Below are 21,728 nucleotides of genomic sequence, written 5' to 3'. Positions count from 1 at the left end.
GGCGTGGGACCCCGAGCTCCGCCCCCACAGCCTCAGCCCCGCCGGCGCCGACAGCCCCGGAGCTTCCTCCTGTCCCTGTGTGACCTGGTTTTCCGCCTGGGGTCAGCCCAGTGACCCTAGGTCCTTCCCCCCCCCTGACCTTAGGGACGACCCAGCTCTGGGGCGCCCCCTCCTCACGTCCAGCGACACCCCCACAGCATCACCTCCCACGGTCCCAGAGGCTCAGCGGACAGGAAGGGCTGACATAGTTTTTGAGCGAATTACTTAGCTTCCTCCTCTGTGTGGTCACCGCTGAGGGCTGCTGTGCCTGGGGAAATGGGGACGTGGAGGTTGGATCTTAGGGTTCCATCCCAAGACCTTCTAGATTGCCCTTCCCTGAATCCTGGGGGAGGCCCCGGCCAAGGTTTGTGCCCAAAGAGTCCTCTTTTCTTCACGTGGAGCCCTCGGCCGGCCTTTGCAGACGAGTTCCGTGGAAAGCCCACTGGTGCGGCGTTCATTCATTGATTCTTTAAGCAGCTGCAGAGAAGCCAACACTGCTTGGTGCAGTGCCTCGCTGGGAGGGATTATGCAAACGATCACTCAGATAATTAGCTAACAATTAATTACCACTGTGAGGTAAGAGGAGCCTGAGGAGCCGCACCAGAAGCCAAGGCGCGGGCGCTGTGGCGATGCCTGGCCTGAAGACCTCCCAAGAGGGGTTCTGCGGGCGCCTAGCACCCAGACCTTCCTCGCCTGCGGGAGGGGTGGCTCCTCTGCCCTGGCCACGCTCCCAGGACTCACCCTCATGCTCCTTCTGGGTGCGGCACCCCAGGATTAGAGCCCCACATGCTCCATCTTGTGAGATCCTCCGCAGCGAGGAGGCAGGTCCTCTCCAGTCCAGTTTCAAGCTGGAAAGCCCAAGACTCGGAGAGAGAGGGGAAGAGGGTCCCGCCCCGCAGACATGGCCATGACCCCGGACCTCCGGATCTGCGCCGTGCTCATAACTTGTGGCCTAAGGAGCTTCTTAACCTTGGTTCTCATTATAAAGTGAAGTTTGGCCAGGCGGTGGTGGCCCAGACCTGTAATCCTAGCATTGAGGCTGAAGCAGAAGGATCACAAATTCGTACCCAGACCAAGCAGTTTAGCAATTTAGCAAGATCCTGTCTCCCAAATAAAAATGGAAACCAAAGGCTGTGGGTGTAGCTCAGGGTAAAGGTCCTGGGTTCAATCCCAGGGATGCAAAATTTAAATAGAAAAATGATAGAGGATGAGACAGACAGACGACAGACAGGGGGACCCTGCCCAATGAAAACAAAGCAATATGCTGATTGGGCGGAGTCACCTGAAATTGCGGCTGATGACCCCTCTAACCCCCTAAAGTAGCTACCAGGGATGATTCAACTTTGTGAAGGCCGGTTCATCTGCTGAGGGCTTCTGCCTCCTCCTGCTTGTAAAAGTGAGCTCAGTGAGGACCAGGGAGGGTAGAGCTCAGAGGTGATCGGCACCACCACGAGACATTTGCGCTCAAGAACGGGACGGTGGCTCCATTTCTGAGTTTGTAGAGTCCTGTATCACTTCCACCTCCCTCTGCCCCGCCTAAGATGATCGCCGTCCCCTCTCCCTGACTCCTACTCCTAACTTTAAAAGCTGTGGGGCCCATGGCAGCGCTCAGCTGTGGGTGGGAGAGGCCCCGAGGCTCGTCCCTAGTAAGGGACTTTCCTCTTGCGGAGAGCTGGGCCTGTGCTGCACTGCTGCACCACAAGGTCTTCCTGAGTCCTACAGGGGAAGGTTGGGTAGGGGACGGGTAAAGCCTTCACCATTTTACATAAGGGACTCAAGCATCTCCAGATTTCGGTATCTGGGCTGACGCAATTCCCCGTGCATACTGAGCGACAACTGTACTCTTTACTTGACAGCTGGGGTGACTGAGGCTGGTGACTTGTACAAGGCTGCATGGTAAGACAGCAGCCAATTTGGGACTAGATTTTTCTGTCCCACTGCTATGGAGGCACTGCCAGGTACGGTGTGCGGCACAGACACTGTTCTTTGGCTGAGCAGTGAGCTTGTGCCAGGCACTGTGGTAGGTCCTCGGGATAGGTCTCTGAACAAAATAACGAAGGTGCCTGTCGTCTGGAGCTTGCAGTCAAGGTGGGATTTTTTTTTTAAGGGGGACAAATGACCGTGATCACTACATTGAGGAAAGTTGGTTGGGGCTGTCATCAGGTGTCCCTGGGACCCAGGGATGGGCGCAGCATAGGCCAAGTGACAAAGACCTCTCTGAAGAAATGACTTTTGAGCTGAGCTCTCAGGATCAAGGAGGAGCCAAGTCCGTGGCTTTAGATTCTGGGTGCCACACCGTAGAAACCTCACGTGTCTCTGTCTGCACTGCCAGGCATGGCGGCCACTGGACACCTGGGACACTTGAACATTTGAAATGTGGTTGGCATCACTGAAGGACTGCATTTTTAACTTGACTTAACATAATTTTAGTTAATTTAAAAACTAAGGAGCCCTGTGTGGCTGGTGGCGAACAGCAAGAAGTCCAAGGGTCTGGTGTTTCAGAAGAGCAGGGGTGAGGCTGGGCCGAGAGAGTCAGAGGACGGAGGCAGGGGAGGTGGACCGAGGCTGCCAAGCAGGGTCCTGAAGACTTCAGAAAGGCTCCTGGGTTTTGTTTCACAGAAAGTCAAGCCTGGCAAAGGTGTTGTCTAACCGTCTGGTTTGAAGGATCCTTCGGCTGCTTTGGGAAGCCCAGATTGAAGGGATGTGAAAGTGAAAACGTTTAGGTTCCCCTGCAGTCATTCAGCCTGGGGAAGACGGCACATGGGCCAAGATGGCCGTGAGGATTCGGAGAGAACTGGATACACAGCAGCTAAAACCAACAGGGCTCGTCGGTCACGAGTGAGGAGGAAAGAGGGGAAGCAAAGATGATACCTCACTTTAGGCCTAAACACCAAGGTGGAGTAGTTTGGGTTGAGAAAAATCAAATTAGGGACACAAAATTTGAAGGTGCGTGCAAGGCATGGAAGTTGACGGGGTTTGAGTTTCCAGCTTGAAAGAAGAATTCAGGACTGAAGATGTGAATGTGAGCATAGTTGGATTTCGGGTGGTATTTAGAGCCGTAGAAGCACCAGTAAAATATGGATGGATGGATGGATGGATGGATTGTTGGATGGATGGAGGCTGCCTGGTGGATACATAGGTCTGTTCACTTCCACCTCCTGAGGTCCGTTTCCATGATGGAGTGATAGAAAAAACGCAGGAGGAAGAAAGTCAGGCTCCTGCCTCCTACCACCCATGTGCTCACTCCTTGAACTCTTCTTACAGTCTCCACTGGACAGTTTGGCCCTTCCATAGGACAGAAAAAAGTCATCCCCACTGAATAGAAAATGGCAGCTCCTAGAGGCCACCAAATGAGCTGGCAACTCCTTGTCACCCAGGCCCATTGTGTGACCCTTTCTCCAAGCACAGGGACTACAACTCTAGCCTCCTCCTCACCCTGGACCCCGTTCTCTAACAGTTTCTCTTCTTCCCCAGGCATCTCCCGGGAGTCTTCCAAGATTCTGAAAGGTACCAATGGGACCAGTGGGTTTCTACCTGGTGGCTACACTTGCCTGCCCCACTCCCAGCCCTGGCAGGCAGCCCTGCTGGTGAGAGGGCGGCTCCTCTGTGGGGGCGTCCTGGTCCACCCAAAGTGGGTCCTCACTGCCGCACACTGCATGAAAGAGTACGTGGGGTCTGGGAGCATGGGGAGGGATGGATGGCGCCGGGCTCTGGGCGGGCTGGGGTTGGCCCTAAGGAGGAGATTGAGGGCTGGGGTCGGGCAGGGGTTTACGAATGAGGTTGGGGGGTGGGGACATAGGGGAAATATAGGGATAGAGGTGAAGAAGACTCAGTGGGAGTTGAGGGTGGAGAGATGTGCGGGATGAGGAAGAGGCTAGGGCCGGAACGGATGCAGAGAGGCTGACCCTTCCCTCTAACCACACCCTTCCTGCCCCACAGTGGGTACACAGTTCACCTAGGCAAGCATGTCCTGGGGCACGTGGAGACCCGCGAGCAGGTGAGGGAGGTGGCCCGCTCTGTCCCCCACCCCGAATACCAGGTCAGCCCCACCCACCTGAACCACGACAACGACATCATGCTTCTGGAGCTGGAGACCCCGGTCCAGCTGACAGCCCACATCCGCACCCTGCCCCTTTCCCGCAGTGACTGCCTGCCCCCCGGGACCTGCTGTCGGGTGTCCGGCTGGGGCACCACCACCAGCCCCCAGGGTATGTGAGGAGCTCACCCCGGTGCCTGCGGCCTCAGAGAGGGGCCTCGGGTGTCCAAGTGGGGAGGAAAGACGTACATATATATCAGAGGCCTGTATCCCATTCGTGCACATACACACATTTATGAATACCTAAATATGAACATATTATAAACGTATTATCAAATGACCACCGATAGCGATACACATAAGAATATAATTAAAAGTTCTATTAATTGTTTTCTAAGTTCTAAGTCATACATAATTTTTATAAGAACATTACATACTATATGGTGTGTTTATATAAACATAGTATGCAAGTCTATAATGTATTATACATCTAAACTATAAACATGTATTACAGAAAATTGAATGCAGTAATGAGTATGTATTTAGTAACATAACCAAATGTAAACAAGTATAACCTTCACATGAATTTCGTGTGCCCGAGTATAAAAGCATCTCCGCGGCAAGCCCTTGCTCGACCGATCTCCCCTCTCCTCCACCCACTCCGCATCCCCTCTGGTTCCAGCTCTCCACCTCCCACCATCCCAGTCTTCCTGTCCCTCCCCGCTCCCCTCCCCAGCTTTCTCTTCCTACCTCTGGCTCCCTTCCCTCCTCTTTTACACCCAGCCCTGCCTGCCCGCCCCTCCTCCCCACTCTTCTCCTGCCTCTCCCTCCTCCTCTGTCCCTAGGTGTTCCTGTCGCTTGCGTCTCTTCGCCCACTTACACGGCCCATCTCTCCCCTCCACACCATCACCCGTCCAGGACAGCTAACCTCAGACCTCTCTCTCCTCCCCAGTGAGTTACCCCAAAACCCTGCAGTGTGCAAACATCCCACTCCGCTCAGATGAGGAGTGCCGCAGGGTCTACCCGGGGAAGATCACCACCAACATGCTGTGTGCTGGCTCCAAAGAGGGGGGAAGAGACTCCTGTGAGGTGAGAGACGAAGTTGTGGGCTTTCATGGCCGGGACAGGAAGCTGTGGTGGGGGAGGGATTTGTTCCCAGCTCTGGGGGAACCAATCTATAAGGGGGGTGTCCTCTATCTTAAGGGTGTGCGGACAAAAAGGAAGGTCCCAGGGGTGGCAAATAAATTCCTCTTGAACTTCAGCTTTGGCTGAGTGACTGCCCACATCTCTCTGTTGAGAAGCCTGAAGGTTGGGATTCTTTTAGTTGCTAGTGATGGAAACCCAACTCCAACTGTCATAAGTAAAACACTACAACAAACACCCTGGCAGGCGTGATGTTATTGAAAATCCAGACACAATGGCTTCAGGTACAGAGGGATCCCGGTGTACAGGTCGTGTTTTAGGAGCTCTGTCTCTTTTCAGTCTCAGTTTTTCTCTTCTGTTTGGGCTTCATTCTCAACCAGGCTCTTTACCAGCAGCTCAGGGCTTACCCGTCACCCAGTAAGCAATGCTACTGGAAAGAGAGAACATCTCTTTTTAATAGTTGACACAAATGTCTTGGGCATGAGTCTCACTAGGCTGATCCGAGTTGTGCATATTGAACCATCACTTGGATCTGAGCTGTGGGAATCTGAAACCCATGATGGGACCCACGGTGGGACTGTGGAAGCCACAGTGGTGGGCCAACTGCATGGATTGAGAGGGGCAAAAGTATTTCGCAAATGGAAAACTCAGGCCTTTTACTAAAGTAAAGAAAATGGCGTCTGAGAGTTGGGTTAGTGAGAAAGAGCATGAGCACCAGTGAAGGATGTGTGCCATGCTCGATTAGTGATGTCTGCCCAGGCCAGGGAAAAGTAAAGAGCATGTGTATTACACACACCGCCTGCATGCAGTGTGTTAACTCGATCGCTAGATGGCACAAAGGAGGTGTCAAATCAGAGCAGGCCCAGCTGATGAGGGCTTGGGGGTGTAAGCTGGGATTTGGTGCCCAGAAACCAAGATGGATATCAACGGTCACCACTTCAGTGAGACTAAGGCATGAAGAAAAATAGAAAGACAGGGATGTCAGCCCCGCCCCCAATCTCCCTCTCTGGATCTGGCTGTGCTGTTCCTCTTATCCATTTTTTAGTGTCTCTATTGCTTTCTCACCCCACATCTGTGTCTGGCTCGACCTTTGCACCTCTCCGTCTCTCCGACTGTGCCTGTCTGCATGTGGGTCCCTCTCCATCTTTTACTCTCCCCCATCTCTGCCTTTATTTAGCCCCAACAGAGACCCCATTGCTCTCTCCCCCACAGGGTGACTCCGGGGGCCCACTAGTCTGCAACGGCACACTCCATGGCATCATCTCCTGGGGAGACTTCCCATGCGGACAACCAAACCGGCCTGGTGTCTACACTCGAGTCTCCAAATATGTCTCGTGGATCCATGAAACAATCAAAAAACACAAAACCCAGGGGCTGAGATGGACAAAGAGTACACAATAAGAATTGGGTTATTTACCCACCTTCCTCCTCCCACCGTGCCCTCCTTGCTTTGCTGAGCCCTTCTCTGCCCTTCCCCAAAGCGTCCTGTGGGGACCATAATCCATGATCTTAGCATGTTCAGTCCGAGCAACCCTCCATGTTGCAAAAGCACTCAACCACCAGCCTGTAGCCTCCTAGATGTTGCAACCTAAAAGCCCCCCAGTTACCTGAGTGTCCCAACCCAGGCAATGTCCTAAGTCCCCCAACCACCTGCCATGGCCACCAAAAACCCAGATGGACATCTGCATGCTCTGTCTTTGGAACAACCTCACTTCCTTCCCTCGGCTGTTGCAAGCATTTTCTGTCTTTTGGTTTTCGTCTTTTGGTGGCATTGGGGAGTAGACCCAGTGCCTTGTGCTTGCTAGGCAAATGCTGTACCATGGAGCTAGACCTCAGAAACGTTCCAGTTTCAGACCTTCCTTGATGACATCCAAAAACACACTGTGTATTTATTCTCTGTGAATATTCTAGGCCTAGCACTCATGAAGGTTCTAGGCTCCCATGATATTTCACCATGCAAATTTCTTGTGCCCAAAATCTTCTCCCCAACAACACCCGGGGCACCTTTAAGTGGTTTATCGCAGCCTACTTTGGGTCTTCAGAATGGCTCATTCTGGGCTGGGGATTTGGCTCAGTGATGCTGCACCTGCCTCACAACTGCAAGGTCCTGAGTTCAATCCCCAGTACCGGGGAGGAAAAAAAAAAAAGAAGGGTTCATTCTCCTGCTGTTCTGAGTCCCACAGATATCTCATTGCTGCCTGCCTCCCACATTCCCTCTCTTCGAGTCCCCTTCCCTCTAACCACTGATGGCACTCTGGTCTTGTAGTAACAGGGTGCGGTATCCCAAAGGGCCTCTGTGTTGAACCAATATTCTGTCCCACATCTGTCACAGTCTTGAATCTCTCCCATGTACATCCTTGTCCAGTGTTTCTTGCTATTATATCTGTGCCATCACCCTGAACGTAGTGGCTAAATTCTTAGCTACTGGAATCTGTGCTGGATGAAAGTGCTGGCTCTGGACAAGTCATCAAACTCAGAGCCTCTGCTTTCTCATCTGTAAAATGGGCCCACAGTTTTCCCTCATAGCATTATTATAAGCATAACCATAGAGCACTCACTATCATCATTATTTACCTGGTTCTCCATAAAATACTACATGCGGATGTGGTTAGCAAACCCTCAGATTTGCCAGCTGTTCGAGAAAATTTCATGCCTTTGTTCTCAGCCAACATTTGTCCAAGCTGACTGTGCGCGGTGCCTTCCCAGGTGTTTATTCAAAACACAGTGGTAATTAGCATTTGCCAGCTACTGTAGTAGACACAGGTACTATACAGTGAGTTAAACAGACAAAAAGTCTGTCCTTGTAGAGCTGACATTCGTTTTGGAGGGAAACCATGGAAACAAAGAATAAAGAGACAGGTTGTCAGGTGGTGACACAAGCCGTGACAGGGCCACTCCTCTGGGGTTGGTGTTGGCAGAGTTGCTATTTTTGCCCTTCCCTCTTTAATCCTCTTGCAAGGCTGAGGTCCCCTCCCTTTCGTCCAGCATTATAAATTCTAGAGAGGAGCCCCACCCCCATGACAAAGATGTTAACTGCTAAATCTTTCTCAGATTGACAGGAGCCAGAACACCCAAAGGCCTCTGTTGTGCTGCTCCTTAGTCTTCAGTTCTGTGAATGCGTCTGTCTGAGAACTCAGGAGACTGAGGACCCTTGCCAAGTTCCAGAAAAGGAAAAGGGAGACACGTGCCACGGAGGACACAGACCCCACTCAGCACAGAGGCTTCGGCCCTGCTCCTCTGTACCTCCCTGCAGAAGACCTTTATGCTCCTGACCACCCCACCCTTAGGTGGAGCTTTGATTTAGCTTCTCCGTCATGTTCAAGGCTGGCTTTGAATAAAGCTAATTTCATTCTACCGACTCTCTTGTCCAGGTTATTGGCCTTTGAGCAGTAAACAGCCTGGACTTAGGAAGTCATAAAGAAAAAAGAGAAGGAGGGAGAGAGAGAGACAGAAGATGAGGAGCAGGAATGAAGAATAAAGGGACATTGGGTTGGGGAGAGGAGGGTGGAAGTATTATTTTAAACCAGATGCTTGCAGAAGACAACCAAAGATAATATTCAAAGAAAGGAGCCAGCTGTGTGTTAGCCAATCAGCATCCCAAGCAGCTAGTATAACAAGTGCAAAGGCCCTGAGGCTGGAACCTGTTTGGTGTGTCTGAAGATCAATGGGGAGGCCTGTGTGGCTGCAGCTGTGTGAGCAGGGAAGAGAGGGTGGGAGCTGATGTAGGAGAGGGAGAGGAGCCAGCTGCAGTCTGATCCGATCAACAGGAAGGATGGACCTGCCGTTTACTAGAATGGGAAAAACAGGTTAGGGAAAAGATCTGTAGTTTTTAAATCGAAAGTAAACTTGATCCTTGGGGAAATTCCGGAAAATCACAAATTAACTGCAGAGCTTGACGGTTGCTCTGCGACGTGAGAGTGGCCTAGCGTGCTCATTTCCCCGGAGGATGTAAACGCAGGGGAGGCATTTTGAACCAAATGGACGTACCATGGGAATGAGGTTCGCGCTGCTCGCTGCTCAGGGGCCAAGAGTTCGAGGGAGGAGTCGGGTTTACTCAAGGGCTGATGCTGAGGAAGATTCGGGCTTGGCTACCGTGAGCTGGTGCACAGGGAGGCTGCGTGCTGAGTGGGGTCTTCCTCACACAGGGTGTGTATCTCTCTTCTCCCAGGGTTATTTCCTGTATTCTCTTAAAACAAATATACTATTTTCCTGCAAATTGGATCTCACAGCCATTGGCGCGGCCTGATGCACAAAAGTAAAGGCAACGGAGAGACGTTACAGAGCTCACCCGCAAGCTGAAGAAAGACGTTTACCAGCAAACATCGTAGCTGAGGCTTCTTCTCAGAATGCAAAACACTGGTAAAAGGAACACGCACTTGACGTACAATCCCAAGGGGGGCTTGGTTGTAAGTCAATACAGCTGAGGTCTGGACATTCACCTGGGTACACGCTGCAGATAACAAGAGGCAGATGCGTCGTCCGTTAACCCAGTTAACCCAAGTTGTTTGTGTCGGGCAGGTCGTAACCTGAGGCTCCACTGTCACTGGAAAAGGGTCAGGAAAGGGAAATAACCTTGAGGAAGGGCAAAGGGAGGGGAAGTGAAAGTCCCTCCAGCCAGGGCTTCCCCAAAAGAGCGGCCTGTGCGGTCAGGGAGGACTTCTCAGAGGAAGCAGCCTGTGGCCAAAGACCTGGAGGACGGACGGGAAGCAGCCAGGGTTGTACGATGTGGGTGAGTGTCCCTGCCGCGGAGCCAAGGGCCGAGTCCCGGACCTCAGCCTGTGCTGTGGTCCGAGGGGACACGGAGCGAAGACGGGGTGCCTGGCAGCGAGTGCAGGTGTTGAAATAGGAGCCAGGGCACGGCTGGGGCAGTTGGGCAGGACCCGCAGAGTGAGAGGACCCGGGAACCATGAGCACAGCGTGAGGGACCGGGCTGGGCCCTGTGCCCGGTACCGAGCTGATCGAGAACCTGGCACCTGATATCAATCTTGTAACAAGAGAAGAAGGCAAGCCTGGCACCTGATGCCAATCCTCCAGCGCCAGATCAAGTGGGATCGCCTGGAACCACTGTCAGAGGACACGAGGGGACGGCAGCCAGTGACCACAGCGGTCCATTCTGCTTGCAGGACAGAGCTGCTCTTCTTCTTGTTCTTTTCTCCTTGAGTACTTCCTCTGTGCTTTTCCCTCCCTTCTTGCTCTTCCTGCCTCCGGATAAGCCGTAGTATTTCCCCTTCACCCATCGTCCTAACCAATTCATGGAATGGGACGATCAGAACCTGGGAAACACTGCTCGCCCCTACCCCACTCAATAACAAAATATTACCATGCACATGTCTGTCCGTGGTTCCTACCTCAGCTCCAGTAACCCTGCTATCTCCTGTATGACCAGAGCACCAAGAATATCTTCATTAAAATATATCACTTTTTGTCCTTGGCCCCTGAAGAGCCCCAGCGTAAAGGTAGAGGTCAGACTTTTTTCTTTTCTTTTCTATTTTGTACCAGGGATCAAACTCAGGACCTTATGCTTGTGAGGCAGGTGGCAGAACCACTGAGCTAAATCCCCAGCTCAGTCTTTTTTCTCTACAAGCCCTTTCCAACACCCCTAAATGTAGGTAATTCTTTCTTGAGACAGGGTCTTGCACGGTAGCTCAGGCTGTCCTTGAGCTCACTGTGCAGCCCAGACTGGTCTCAAACTCTCAAACTCACAACAATCCTCCTGCCTCAGCCTCCTAAGTGCTGGGATTACAGGCATGCACCACCATGCCCGGCTTCACCTCTTTTCTTATTTTTGTCTAAGTCTCTAAGTTACCCAGGTTGGATTCCAACTTGTGATCCTCCTGCCTCAGCCTTCGGAGTGCTGAGATTACAAGTGTGTGCTACCATGCCTGGCTCTGAATGTATACTAACAAGGTGATTGTTTGGAAAGTCCCCAGAAAACCAGATGTGAAGGGCTGGTTGCTGGGGAGGAGGGACAGTGACCTGCTCAGAGGGAGGGCTGGGCTTCCAGGGGGCAGAGGGGCTGAAGGCAATGTCGGTCCCCCATGACCAAGGGATTCATCAATCATTCAAAATAATGACTTCCAATGAAATCTCAAAACAGTGAGTGCATTGTGGGTAGCTGGGTGCATGGAGGCCACCAGAAAGGTGGACAGGAATCCATCCCCGTGCTGGAAAGGGGTACAGCCCAATTCCGCCAGGACAGCCTGGGTGTCAGAACCGACTGGATGCAGGAACACCCAGCCTAGGTCTGCTGCGGAGTCAATCGCTTCCTTGCTGCTGAGGAAAAACCCCACAGCCTTCGGGGAAACCTCCTGAGCCGGTGGTTGTGACTGGAGGAGACACTGAGTCTGTTTCCCCCTGTATCCAACAGAATGAGGTGAGGGGAACTGTGGAAAAACGCCTTGAGGCTGTGCAAAGAGGAGTGGGTGCGTTGGGAGGCCCTGAGGAGGGAAGGACAGGGAAGAGACCACGGGAGACTTGCGGCCACTGGATCCCAGGTGAGCGGCGGGGGTGAAGGGTCAGGCGCGGCTGGGGCCGGGGCAGGCCGCGCCGGGCGCTAGCGATGAGAGCAGTTGGGCGATACCGTCAGAGAAACTCAGCGACAGAGCCCCTTCTCCTTTGCAGCGGCTCTGTGCTACGGTGTCACCCTGAGCGCTCAATCAGCAAAGACGGGGCCCTTGGCTGCTCAGTCCCCCAGTGCGGCCAGGTTCCTGCACGCCACGGGGCTTTTGTCACCTGATCCAATGCGTGTCGCCTGAGTGCCTTTGTTGAAAAAAGACCTCATTTCGCGACACTGTTATTCATTCACACAAGCTCTGTGGCTCAGTCGGAATGAAGGTTTTGTCGTGCTGGGCGCGTCAGTTTTTCTCCTTTCTTTATTTTTGTACGTGTTCATGCTAAGTGCACTCGCCGTGGGGAGCTGGCACAGACGCACATACTCACACTGCTCCTTGGTCCCTCTTTCTTCCCCTTCTGCTCTCCCCCCTCCCGTCAGCGCCATGGGTGGAGCACAGGGCAAACAGTCAAATCCCCCAGAAAGCACACAAAAATGTGGAAACCTCGATATCAGAGACCCGATGAAGGAAACATGTTTACAGGACAATAGCTGATGCCCCCGAGCCCCCCAAGATTATCAGTTCAGGAGAAACCCTCGTTTCTGTGCGGTTGGTACAGTTGAAAGGACAGGATGAAGGAGTGATAGGAATCAACTGTCTTAGGCTGGGCTGCGGGTGAGAGTCCAGGGTGAGTACTCGGCCGACCCTGGGTTGTGTGGGGCCCTCTGCACCCCCCAGTTCTGCATCCCCACACTCAACCAGTTAAAAACGATTGGAAAGAAAATTGTGTCTATCCTGAACGCGTACAAGCTGTTTCCTTATTTCTCCTCTTAGAGAACACCGGGTGTAGCTCAGTAGTAGACTGCACCAGGCCCTGGGTTCGAGCTCCAGCCCCAACAGCAACACCCACCGCAGTGCCTGTTTATGTAGATGGACATGTATCAGGTATTCATTCGTGAGTTACCTGGAGGCGTTTAAGTACGCTGCGGATGTGCACGGCTGTACCCTTCTACAGAAAGGACTGCTGTATGTTCAAATTTTGGTATCTGCCAGGGGCCGGTGACCAACCGCCTTGGGTAGGGAAGGGAAGGGTGGCTACTTTAGTGTTCTAAAGAGGGTGGGGCCAGGAAGACCTGGTTTGACCACTTTGCCTTTTGGGATCCTCAGTTCCATCACCTCTGGTAACAGGACCTCCTGCTTAGGGCTGTCAGGGAGATGGAGCGAAGGACTGGCTCTTAACAGGTCTGCATGCAGAGATCTCTGCTTCCGGGGCCCTCTGCGGAGAGTCAACGACAGAGCGGGTCAGGCCCACAGGCTCGGGGGCCAGGCAGCTGGGTCTGACGTCGGCTCGGGCACTCACTGAACCCGGTCACCTTGCAGTCACTCACTGTTCATGAGCCTTCGCGCCAGTGGGTGTAAGACAGGCCCTTCCCGCCACCTGGTTTGACGCCCAAGAGCCGAAGGTCAGGCTACAGAGGGAAGGGGAAAACATGGCAGAGACCATCTGCGTGACTGAGGGGTGAGGAAGGACGTTGTAAAACTTCAGGAGGACTAATCTAGAGACCGAGAGCTGCTCGATTTGATTCTATCAAAGGTAAGCATTTGTGTTCAACAAAAGACTCCATGGACAGAGTAAATCCACGGGACGGCCTAGTTTGAAGATACTTGCAGTCTACAATAAATATGGATGGGCCGGGGATTTAGCTCAGTGGTTCCGCTGCCTGCCTCGCAAGCACAAGGTCTGGAGTTCAATCCCCGGAATCACAAAATAAATAAATAAATAAAGATTGACATGGTTGCAATCTTGAATATTTAAGGAAATCCTCCAAATAAATGACAACAATGAGAAAAAGGTATGAGGATAAGGAGAAATATGCAAAATACTCATACGAAAAGATGCTTGGAGCCATCAGTTATCTGATAATTGCATAGCATTTTGTATCCATTACAGGGATATTTTCAAACTTTGAAAGTTAAATAACCCCAGGTACTAGGGGGGGAGCAGAACACCGGACTCCCCGTGCCCGGCTAGTGTGACTATAGATTGGTGTTGTTATTTGGGAAAGTCACGGGGTGCTTCGCGGCTGACTTAGGTACAGATCATCCCCAATTTGCAATGGTTCCAGTTAGAGATTTTCAGCCTTACCATGGTGCCCGTGTGACACAAATTCAGTAGAAACCGTGCTGGGGATGTTCCCAGGCTTGCAGTCAGCGGCCCAATCGTCTCTCACGATGCTGGACAGCTCCCAGGCAACCCTGGCAAAGAGGAAGTCAGAACTGACCGCTGCAGGGAGTGAAATCCGAGGAAATCTGAGTGCTCGTTCATGGAGGAGGGGAAAGGAGACTGTGCTGGGTAAACACCACGGATGACACTGCAGTGAAAAGAACAAACTAGACGTGCACTGGGCAACGCGAATCGAACAGTAAAGGTTCAGCACTATGGACTACAACGCGGGAAGAACAGAGCGCTGAGCAGTGCCGGTGGCAATGCAGATTGGTCCAACCCCCTCAAGAAAACATTTGGCAACTTCTTACATAGCTAAACATGCATCTATCATGGGATCCGGCAACTTCACTCCTGGGTGTTTACCCAAGTGAAATGAAAACATATGTCCACACAACGATCTGTACATAAGTGTTCATAGCAGCTCCATTTGTAATCACCAGAAACTGGAAGCCACCCAGGTGTCCAACAACTGGTGAATGGATAAACAAGTTTGTGGAAGAGCCACGCAATGGAATACTGCTCAGCCGCAGGAAAGAATGAGCTGTGGATAGACGCTGGCCAAGGCATGAGTGAAGCTGAAATGCACGGCGCTGGTGAAAGAAGCCAAACGTGTAAGCTACGGTCGAGGCGAGAGACAGATCAGTAGTTGTCTAGGACCAGGGAGAGCAGGGGCTTGTGCAAAGGGGGCCCAAGGCAGCGAAGAGACGGGGAGGGAGGAGCCGGGGAGCTGTCCGTGTCTGGATACACTCGTACTTATGTGCTTGTGTCCAATTTCCAAGATTCACTACAGTGAGCACCGAAGATGGGTAAAATAAAAACATATTGAAATGAAAAGCAACGAGCGTGGTTGAGTGGAAAAGATGGGAAAGGAAGAGCACCATTGGCAAAAAACTAAATGCATGTGCACAAAAACACAATACACCTTCTAGGGGCATCCAGTAGGGAAAGGATCAAGTAGATCTACAACGTGGCGGATGCACCGAGTGCCACCAACATGTACACCTTAAATGCCTCGTCACCTGAGAGAGCTTCTCCCTGCTAAAAAAAAGTCTGACAATAAATGCAACGGCGAAAGAGAACTAAGATGGTAGCAAAGGACATGTGGTAACAAAAGCAACAGCAAACAAGACGGGTTAATAAAAATAACAAAAGATCTACCGTGATAATGACAGTGTCAGACAGAAGTGGGGATAAAAGGAGACAGAACAAGGAGAGCAAGAGTCTTACTGTGGTCACTGGCGACACTGTGCCAACAACTCATTTGACTTTGTCTGAGGACCAAGAGCTAAATGCAGTAGCAGCAGTGTTTGTAGTACTGTAGTAGTAGCATTTGATGGTGCTGGGCCTTGCACATACTAAGCAAGCTTTTGATCACGAAGCTCTCTCCGGGGCTTTTTAATTTTATTTTGCAGACTGGGTCTCACTAAGTTGCCCAGGCTGGCCTCAAATTTGCAATCCTCCTCCCTCAACCTTCCAGGCGGCCGGGATTACAAGCGTGCGCCACCACACCCGACTTAATAAACATTTTTAAGTTAAAAAAACACCACCGGCTCTAGAAGGCCACAGGGAGGATTACCGGGATCACTGTGTGAACAGCCCTGAGAACGCCTTGTGCAGAGTGAGTGCATAATAAGGGGTAGCTGTCAGCGTTATTGTCACAGTGCTAGGGTTCCTGTCATTGACATAATTGGGATGATGCTATGTCTCCAAGGTCCCAGCACACAGCCAGTTGCCTTGAGTGACAGCTGCGGATTTGAGGGAGTAGGAGGCAGCCGCCCAAAGCCATCCTGTGGAACAGAAAATAATGACATAGCTGAGCTGGAGATTCTGAGTACCAACAACACCTCAATTCAGGAAAGCCAGCCAGGAGGTGAGGCTGTTTGGCTTCCTCCCTCCTCCCTTCCTGGGATTTCACAGCCACCTGCCCTCCTCTTCCTGTTTTGGCCCAGGGGACTTTTTCATAACAATGGCAGGCTGTGTGGAGAAGGAATCAGAACAGGTGGAAAGGACGCAGCTTCCAGCGGGGCTTTGTCTAAGGGACAGCCGCATGTCCGGGCACAAGTCCGGGCACAAGTCCTACTCGCACAGCACAGGAAGCCCTTGTACCTCCTTCTCCCGAGGGGCAATGTGGGTGAAAGGTCCTCGTCCCCATTTTTCAGAAGCAGGGATCTAGACTGAGGAAGATTGACAGTGAGAGGGACACCTGTCTGAGCATCATCTTGGCCACCAGCCCACCGGGAGGCTTGTGTGAGGGACTAGGTTGGACTTTTCAGTGTAGAAGGAGCAAAAAGGCCCTTTCACTGGGTGTGGTGGCGCACACCTATAACCCCGGTGTTCTCGGGCGCTGAGGCAGAAGGGTTGCAAGTTCAAACACAACACAGGCAACTTAGCAACTTCATAAGAGCCCATCTCAAAACATAAAGTTCTGACAAGGGTTGGGGATCTAGCTCTCTGGGAACTGGGTTTGATTCCCAAGATCATTAAAAAAAGGGGGCAGGGGTACCTTTCCATTCTAAGAGGTCAAGAGGTAAGCCGGCGGGTCATGGGAGCCTTGAGGAGCCAAAGGACCCAGGTGAGGCTTTCCAGAGGGGGGCGTGGAGCTGGGTCTGGAAGGGCCATGTGGTCTTTCTGCCTTCCCAGGACTGACTTAGATGTGGACACTGACACTGCTCCCCAGAAGGGTGTCCCATCTCTGGGGCGACCATACGACTGGCCTCAGGAGACACCCAAGACCGCCAGCGTCCCCCTCCCCCTGCCGGGCGTGGCTGGCTGGCCCTGCTCTGAGCCATGCTGCTTGCTGCCGTGACCTTGGAGACACAGGCACAGGTTTAAGGGGCCTAAGACACGGCGCCATAGCTGGAGTTTCCGGGGGGGCCCTCGGCGGTGGGGCTCAGCTAGACCCTCTGGCTCACATGAGTCCCCTGTCTGCATGCCAAGGCAGCACTGATCTGATGCTGACCACTGCGTGGCCTCAGGGGCACTGGGCCCTGCTCTGTGGGACACCTGAGGAGAGGGTGCTACTCCGGGAAGGGCAGGATGCAGCGGGTCACGGTCACTCTTGTGGAAGGACAGTCAGTGTCACGTGCAGCGGACACGCTCCTAAGTGAGCCGGGCTCCCTTCTGTGGCTGCCTCTGTCACAACACAGGTCCCAGTCCTCAGAGCTGGGGGACGGGGATCCAGTGTCCATGTGGCCACGAATCCAGTGTCCACGTAGTAAGGCAGCGCACCCAACCCAAGAAAGCCGCCATCCGGTGGGGTCTGATCACGATAAAACCAATCTGGGGCTCTCGGGAGGAAAAAAAAAAAGGTGTAAAATACCAACAGTGTAAAAAGAAGCTCCTATACCAAGTACGTGCACTAGCAGCACAGTTGTAGACAGGAGGAGAAAGTTGAAGCAGTCCATTGTTCAGTACATTGACTGGCTCACAACAGTGCATTGTGCATGGGAAGGCAGCCAAGAGTAGACTTCTAGTTCTCTCACCACAAAAAAATGACAAGTATGCGAAGGGATGTGCATGATAATTAGCTCGATTCAGCCATCCTTGATGCATGCGTCTTTCAAAACATCACAGAGTACACTGTAAGTACAGACAAATTTTATTTAATTACAAATTTAAAAAAATAAAACAAAAACTGCATAAGGAAAGAGAGAGACAGAGAGAGAGAGAGAGAGAGAGAGAGGACAAAAGGATGGAAGGGCCAGTAAAACAGACCCACAGTGTGGCCTGATTGAAAATTTAAACTTTCCTGAAAGAATTTACACAGGAAGCCTGCCGCGGCGGTACACACCCGTAAGCCCACACTCATGGGGGAGTTCAGACAGGAGGCAAGTTTGAGCCGAGCCCAAGCAAAGCGGTGATTTATCAAGGCTCTACCTCAAAATTTAAAAAAGATCTGGGGATGTCACTCAATGCAAGGGCCCTGGGTTCAAACCCTGATACCACCACCATAAAAGAAATAGTTTTTATACAATAAAAATTCAAAGTTGAGCCTGATACAGTGGAGAACATGTGTCATCTCAGCGCTCTGGGAAGCCAAGGCAGGAGGATCACCCTGCTGGCCAACTGAGTGAGCCTCTGCCTCACAAAAAAAGGTTAAAAGGACTAGGGATGTGGCTCAGCGTGAAGGCCCTGTGTTCGATCCCCAGCCTCTCTCTCTCTCTCTCTCTCTCTCTCTCTCACACACACACACACACACACACACACACATACCCCCCCCCCCCTCTCTCTCTCTCTCTCTCTCTCTCTCTCTCACACACACACACACACACACACACACATCATTTCAAGATTATCTACTCACCGCTTCCCAATCAACTATATGTCAGGTCTTAAGCAATAAAAGCCTTAAGCAATACCAGGCTGGAGTTACACTTCTACCCAGGATCCTACTAAACTTAGACGGGGCGCTGCCTGTACTCTGCAGGAGTTACAGAACATACAGCAGTAGGCAAACGTAACTACCTAGAACCCCATAGGCACAGTGCCTGGGTCCTAAACACCCTGGATGCTCTGCCCCGGCGAAGAAGAGCTCATGAAAAGGACACCACCACTCTGCACTGACTTTGGCCTGCCTCCCCCTCCACTGGAAGAGCTGAAGTGGTTCACTGCAAGCAGGGCCTGGAGGACTGAAGCCCACTCCACAAGCCCTGCTTAGGACCCGGTGGCCCTCCCCGCTGCTGCTCCCTCGCCAGCCTGTCTGGTCTATTCTCAAACCAGGAGCATGAGTGGCACCGCATGTTGGGCTACGGCAGCCCCGACGCTGGGCCCTGCCTGCCAGCCGCACGCAGCCGTGCTGACGGGGTAGCTGCCGACCAGCTCCGTCCCGTGCCTGTTGTGATGGCCACAGCCACAGTCAGCCTTCTCCAGAAGTGTGCACAGCCCGGCCGTCACACGTGATCTGCAGGCATGGGGTGGAAAGGTGTGACACACTTCCCTTCCTCTTCAGCGTCCACGGCCAGCCTCTCCTGTAGCACCTCCTGTAAGGAGCCAGCGCCTCCTCCGCGGAGGGAAAAGTATAATGAGCGTATGGGACGTAGTTTTATAGGAGCCACGAGGCTTCAGAGATGACGATCCCTGCTGGGCACGGGGCACATGGCCTATGATTCCAGTTACAGGTGAGGCTGAGGCAGGTGGATCGCAAGTTCAAGGGCAGCATAGGTGACTTGCTGAGACCCTGCTTCCGAATCAGAAAGTAAAAAGGGCCCCGGTTAGCTTGGTGCTCCCTGGGTTCGATCCTGAGAAGAAAAAAAGGAAGGAAGAGTGTGGCAGAGTCAACTAACAACGTCCCTCAGACGCACCACTGTGGTTAAGCCATGCCCGGCTGCTCTCACTGCTCTGTACTTTGGGGTGTGGTGTTCTGAGCCCCAGCACAGGCACGCTGCTAACTGTACCCAGCTTTCTCCAGAAGCAGAAGCAACGTCACTCTGTGGACGTGGAGCGGTGACCATCACACAGATGACATAAGCCCGTGTCCAGGAGGCTCTTCTCTTCTGAGGAGGCGCAAATACCCACACAGGAGCTTACACAAAGGGGATGGGCCGGCCGGGCACAGTGGGATGCACCCGTAACCCCAGCACTTTGGGTGGCTGAGGCAGGAGGATCTCAAGTGTGAGCCCAGTCTGGGCAACTGAGTGAGGCCTTGTCACAAAAATAAAACGTTTTAAAAAGGGCAGAGTGTGTAGCTGAGTGTGAAGGCCCTGGGTTCAAACCCCAAGTCCTGCGAGACAAAAGTGGGGGGCAGAATGATCCTTGGCACACACAGAGTCCAAGGCCCCCGCCTCAGCTGAATTCCCGAAAACTATCTGGTAACGTGCACACCCCTCCGACTCTGACAAAGTCAAGAGACGACTGTGAAGACCCCCTCGCCCAGTTTAAAACAAACCAGAGCATGGTAGGCTGGTAGGGTTCTGGAGGCTGCATACTGGTCATCTCAACTTCCGCTCTGCTGTTACAGAAAACCTGCCCCGCTTGCCTAGGGCTCCTGCCTTGTCCAAATGGCAGCACAATGAGGGCCCAGGCCCCAGAGACCCCCTTCCCCACAACAGCTGTGTGCAGGGTTGGGGCTGTCCTGGAAACGCCTCAGCTCCTGTGACCGCCCTGCGCAGCCGCCCACCCTGCCCAGTTCCCTGCAGTCAGCACCCGGCAGGTGCAGGCGGCTCTGAGACCCCCTGGATTCAGCACGGAGCCAAACGGGAGCCCCCACAGGTCTCTCCTGCAGGACAGGGTGACCGCCCGGTCCACGGTGTCCGCGGACACCAGGTGCCGCTGATGCTCTGCCGCCTGGGAAGCCCTCGGCTCCGTGGGGCTGGTAGCCGGGACTGTGGAGGACAGCCGCACTCACCCCAGCATGGACGGCTGCTTTCCTCACCTTCCCCGGGACGTCCCGATGACCGGCACCCACTCAGCAGCCCCTGCCCACTTCCAAAGATGCCTGAACCGTCACACGCCATCTGCCCGTTTGGGCCCGGCCGGGGCAGCACCATCGTCCCCTGTGCAGATGACACCGGCCCCCAGGCTCCCAGGTCCACACTGATCAAGCTTACGCATGCACGTAGCTCTGCACACACAGAAGCCGCGACTGGCGGAGACGTCCCTTCTCCCTTCAGAGTCCCCACGGTGATGGGAGTGACCGGGCACCCTCCTCTCCGTAGAAGGTGACAGGGCTCCTGATGGGACAGTCACCTTCCCTGCCGCACTTGGGCTGTGGGCATCACAGAGCACCGCACTGGACCAGCACAGGTGATGGCAGTGCTGGGACACACAGCTCCTTGCAGTCGTCAGCCAAGCTCGGGTGGGCTATCGAAGGAGTTGGCCTCTGTGTTTTGTTTTGTTTTTTGATTGACCTCTGATAGCTGTTAAAGTCTTTCCTTCCCTCCTCTCCTTTTTACTCAAGCTGATAAAATCGTGCTGTGAGCAGGTACGGGAGGCTGGGCAGCTGAGGCAGGAGACGCTCAAGTTCAAGCCAGGCTTGAGCCACTTAGTAAGACTTTGTCTCAAAATAAAAAAATCAAAAAAGATGAGGGATGCAGCTCAATGCAAAAGCCCTAGGTTCTATTCCCAGTAGAGGAAGAAGGAAGGAAGGAAGGAAAGGGCAGGGCAGGAAGGGAAGGGAAGAAAGTGCTGGTGCCCCTTCAGGCCACAGGCACCATGACCTGTGCACGGGAGCCTTGACCCCAGCCCCGGCCTGCCGTTCCCTCGGAGGCTGCTTTTGACCCAGGATGGGAAGGCCTCGTCCCGTGTGTCCCAAGCCGGCTCCCCTCCTTTTGTGGGTGTGGCACCGTCAGCCTCTTGGTTCCAGCTACTGCGGGGTGGAGGTCCTTGGTGCACCAGGGAGCCCGGGTGGGGAAGCACATTCAGACACACATCCATTCACACCTCAGAAATGCTCGCCAGAGGCCGTGCTGGGCATGCACAGATGAGAACGCCGACCCACTGCACTCCCGGGGAAAGGCCCTGGTCTGGGCCTGCACAGTGGGGAGGCTTCCCCGGCAGGTGGGGCCTCGAGTCTTTGCACGTGTGGTGAGGATTTGCCATGAAAACGGCGAGGAAGAGGAAGGGGCCCCCGCAGAGTGAAGAGGGGCCGGCTCCAGGGTCGAGATATTTGGCGTTTCTAGACCTGGGAGGCCAAGTTAGGGGCTGAGATCCACGAGGGGCTGAGTCCAGATCTTGCAGGGCCTTGATGGCCACGCTGAAGGGCTGGGACTTCGTCCATGCGGCGAGTGGACCACAT

The 21,728-nt window shown here is 53.2% G+C and overlaps 1 protein-coding gene across 1 annotated transcript; it reads left to right on the top strand.

Annotated features, from left to right (window-relative positions):
* The first annotated feature begins 1,981 nt into the window (after window positions 1-1,981).
* On the top strand, window positions 1,982-8,539 carry Klk13 (kallikrein related peptidase 13). The gene is made up of 5 exons (XM_033766032.1): window positions 1,982-1,997; window positions 3,514-3,703; window positions 3,979-4,247; window positions 5,028-5,164; window positions 6,431-8,539. Exons 1-5 carry the CDS (start codon window positions 1,982-1,984, stop codon window positions 6,617-6,619), a joined length of 801 nt encoding a protein of 266 aa, XP_033621923.1. The 3' UTR covers window positions 6,620-8,539.
* The last annotated feature ends 13,189 nt before the right edge of the window (window positions 8,540-21,728 follow it).

The sequence above is a fragment of the Fukomys damarensis genome, unplaced genomic scaffold, assembly GCF_012274545.1.
Source record: "Fukomys damarensis isolate Sample0158 unplaced genomic scaffold, DMR_v1.0_HiC HiC_scaffold_19, whole genome shotgun sequence".
NCBI lineage: Eukaryota > Metazoa > Chordata > Mammalia > Rodentia > Bathyergidae > Fukomys > Fukomys damarensis.
This window is presented reverse-complemented; position numbering and strand designations above follow the sequence as displayed.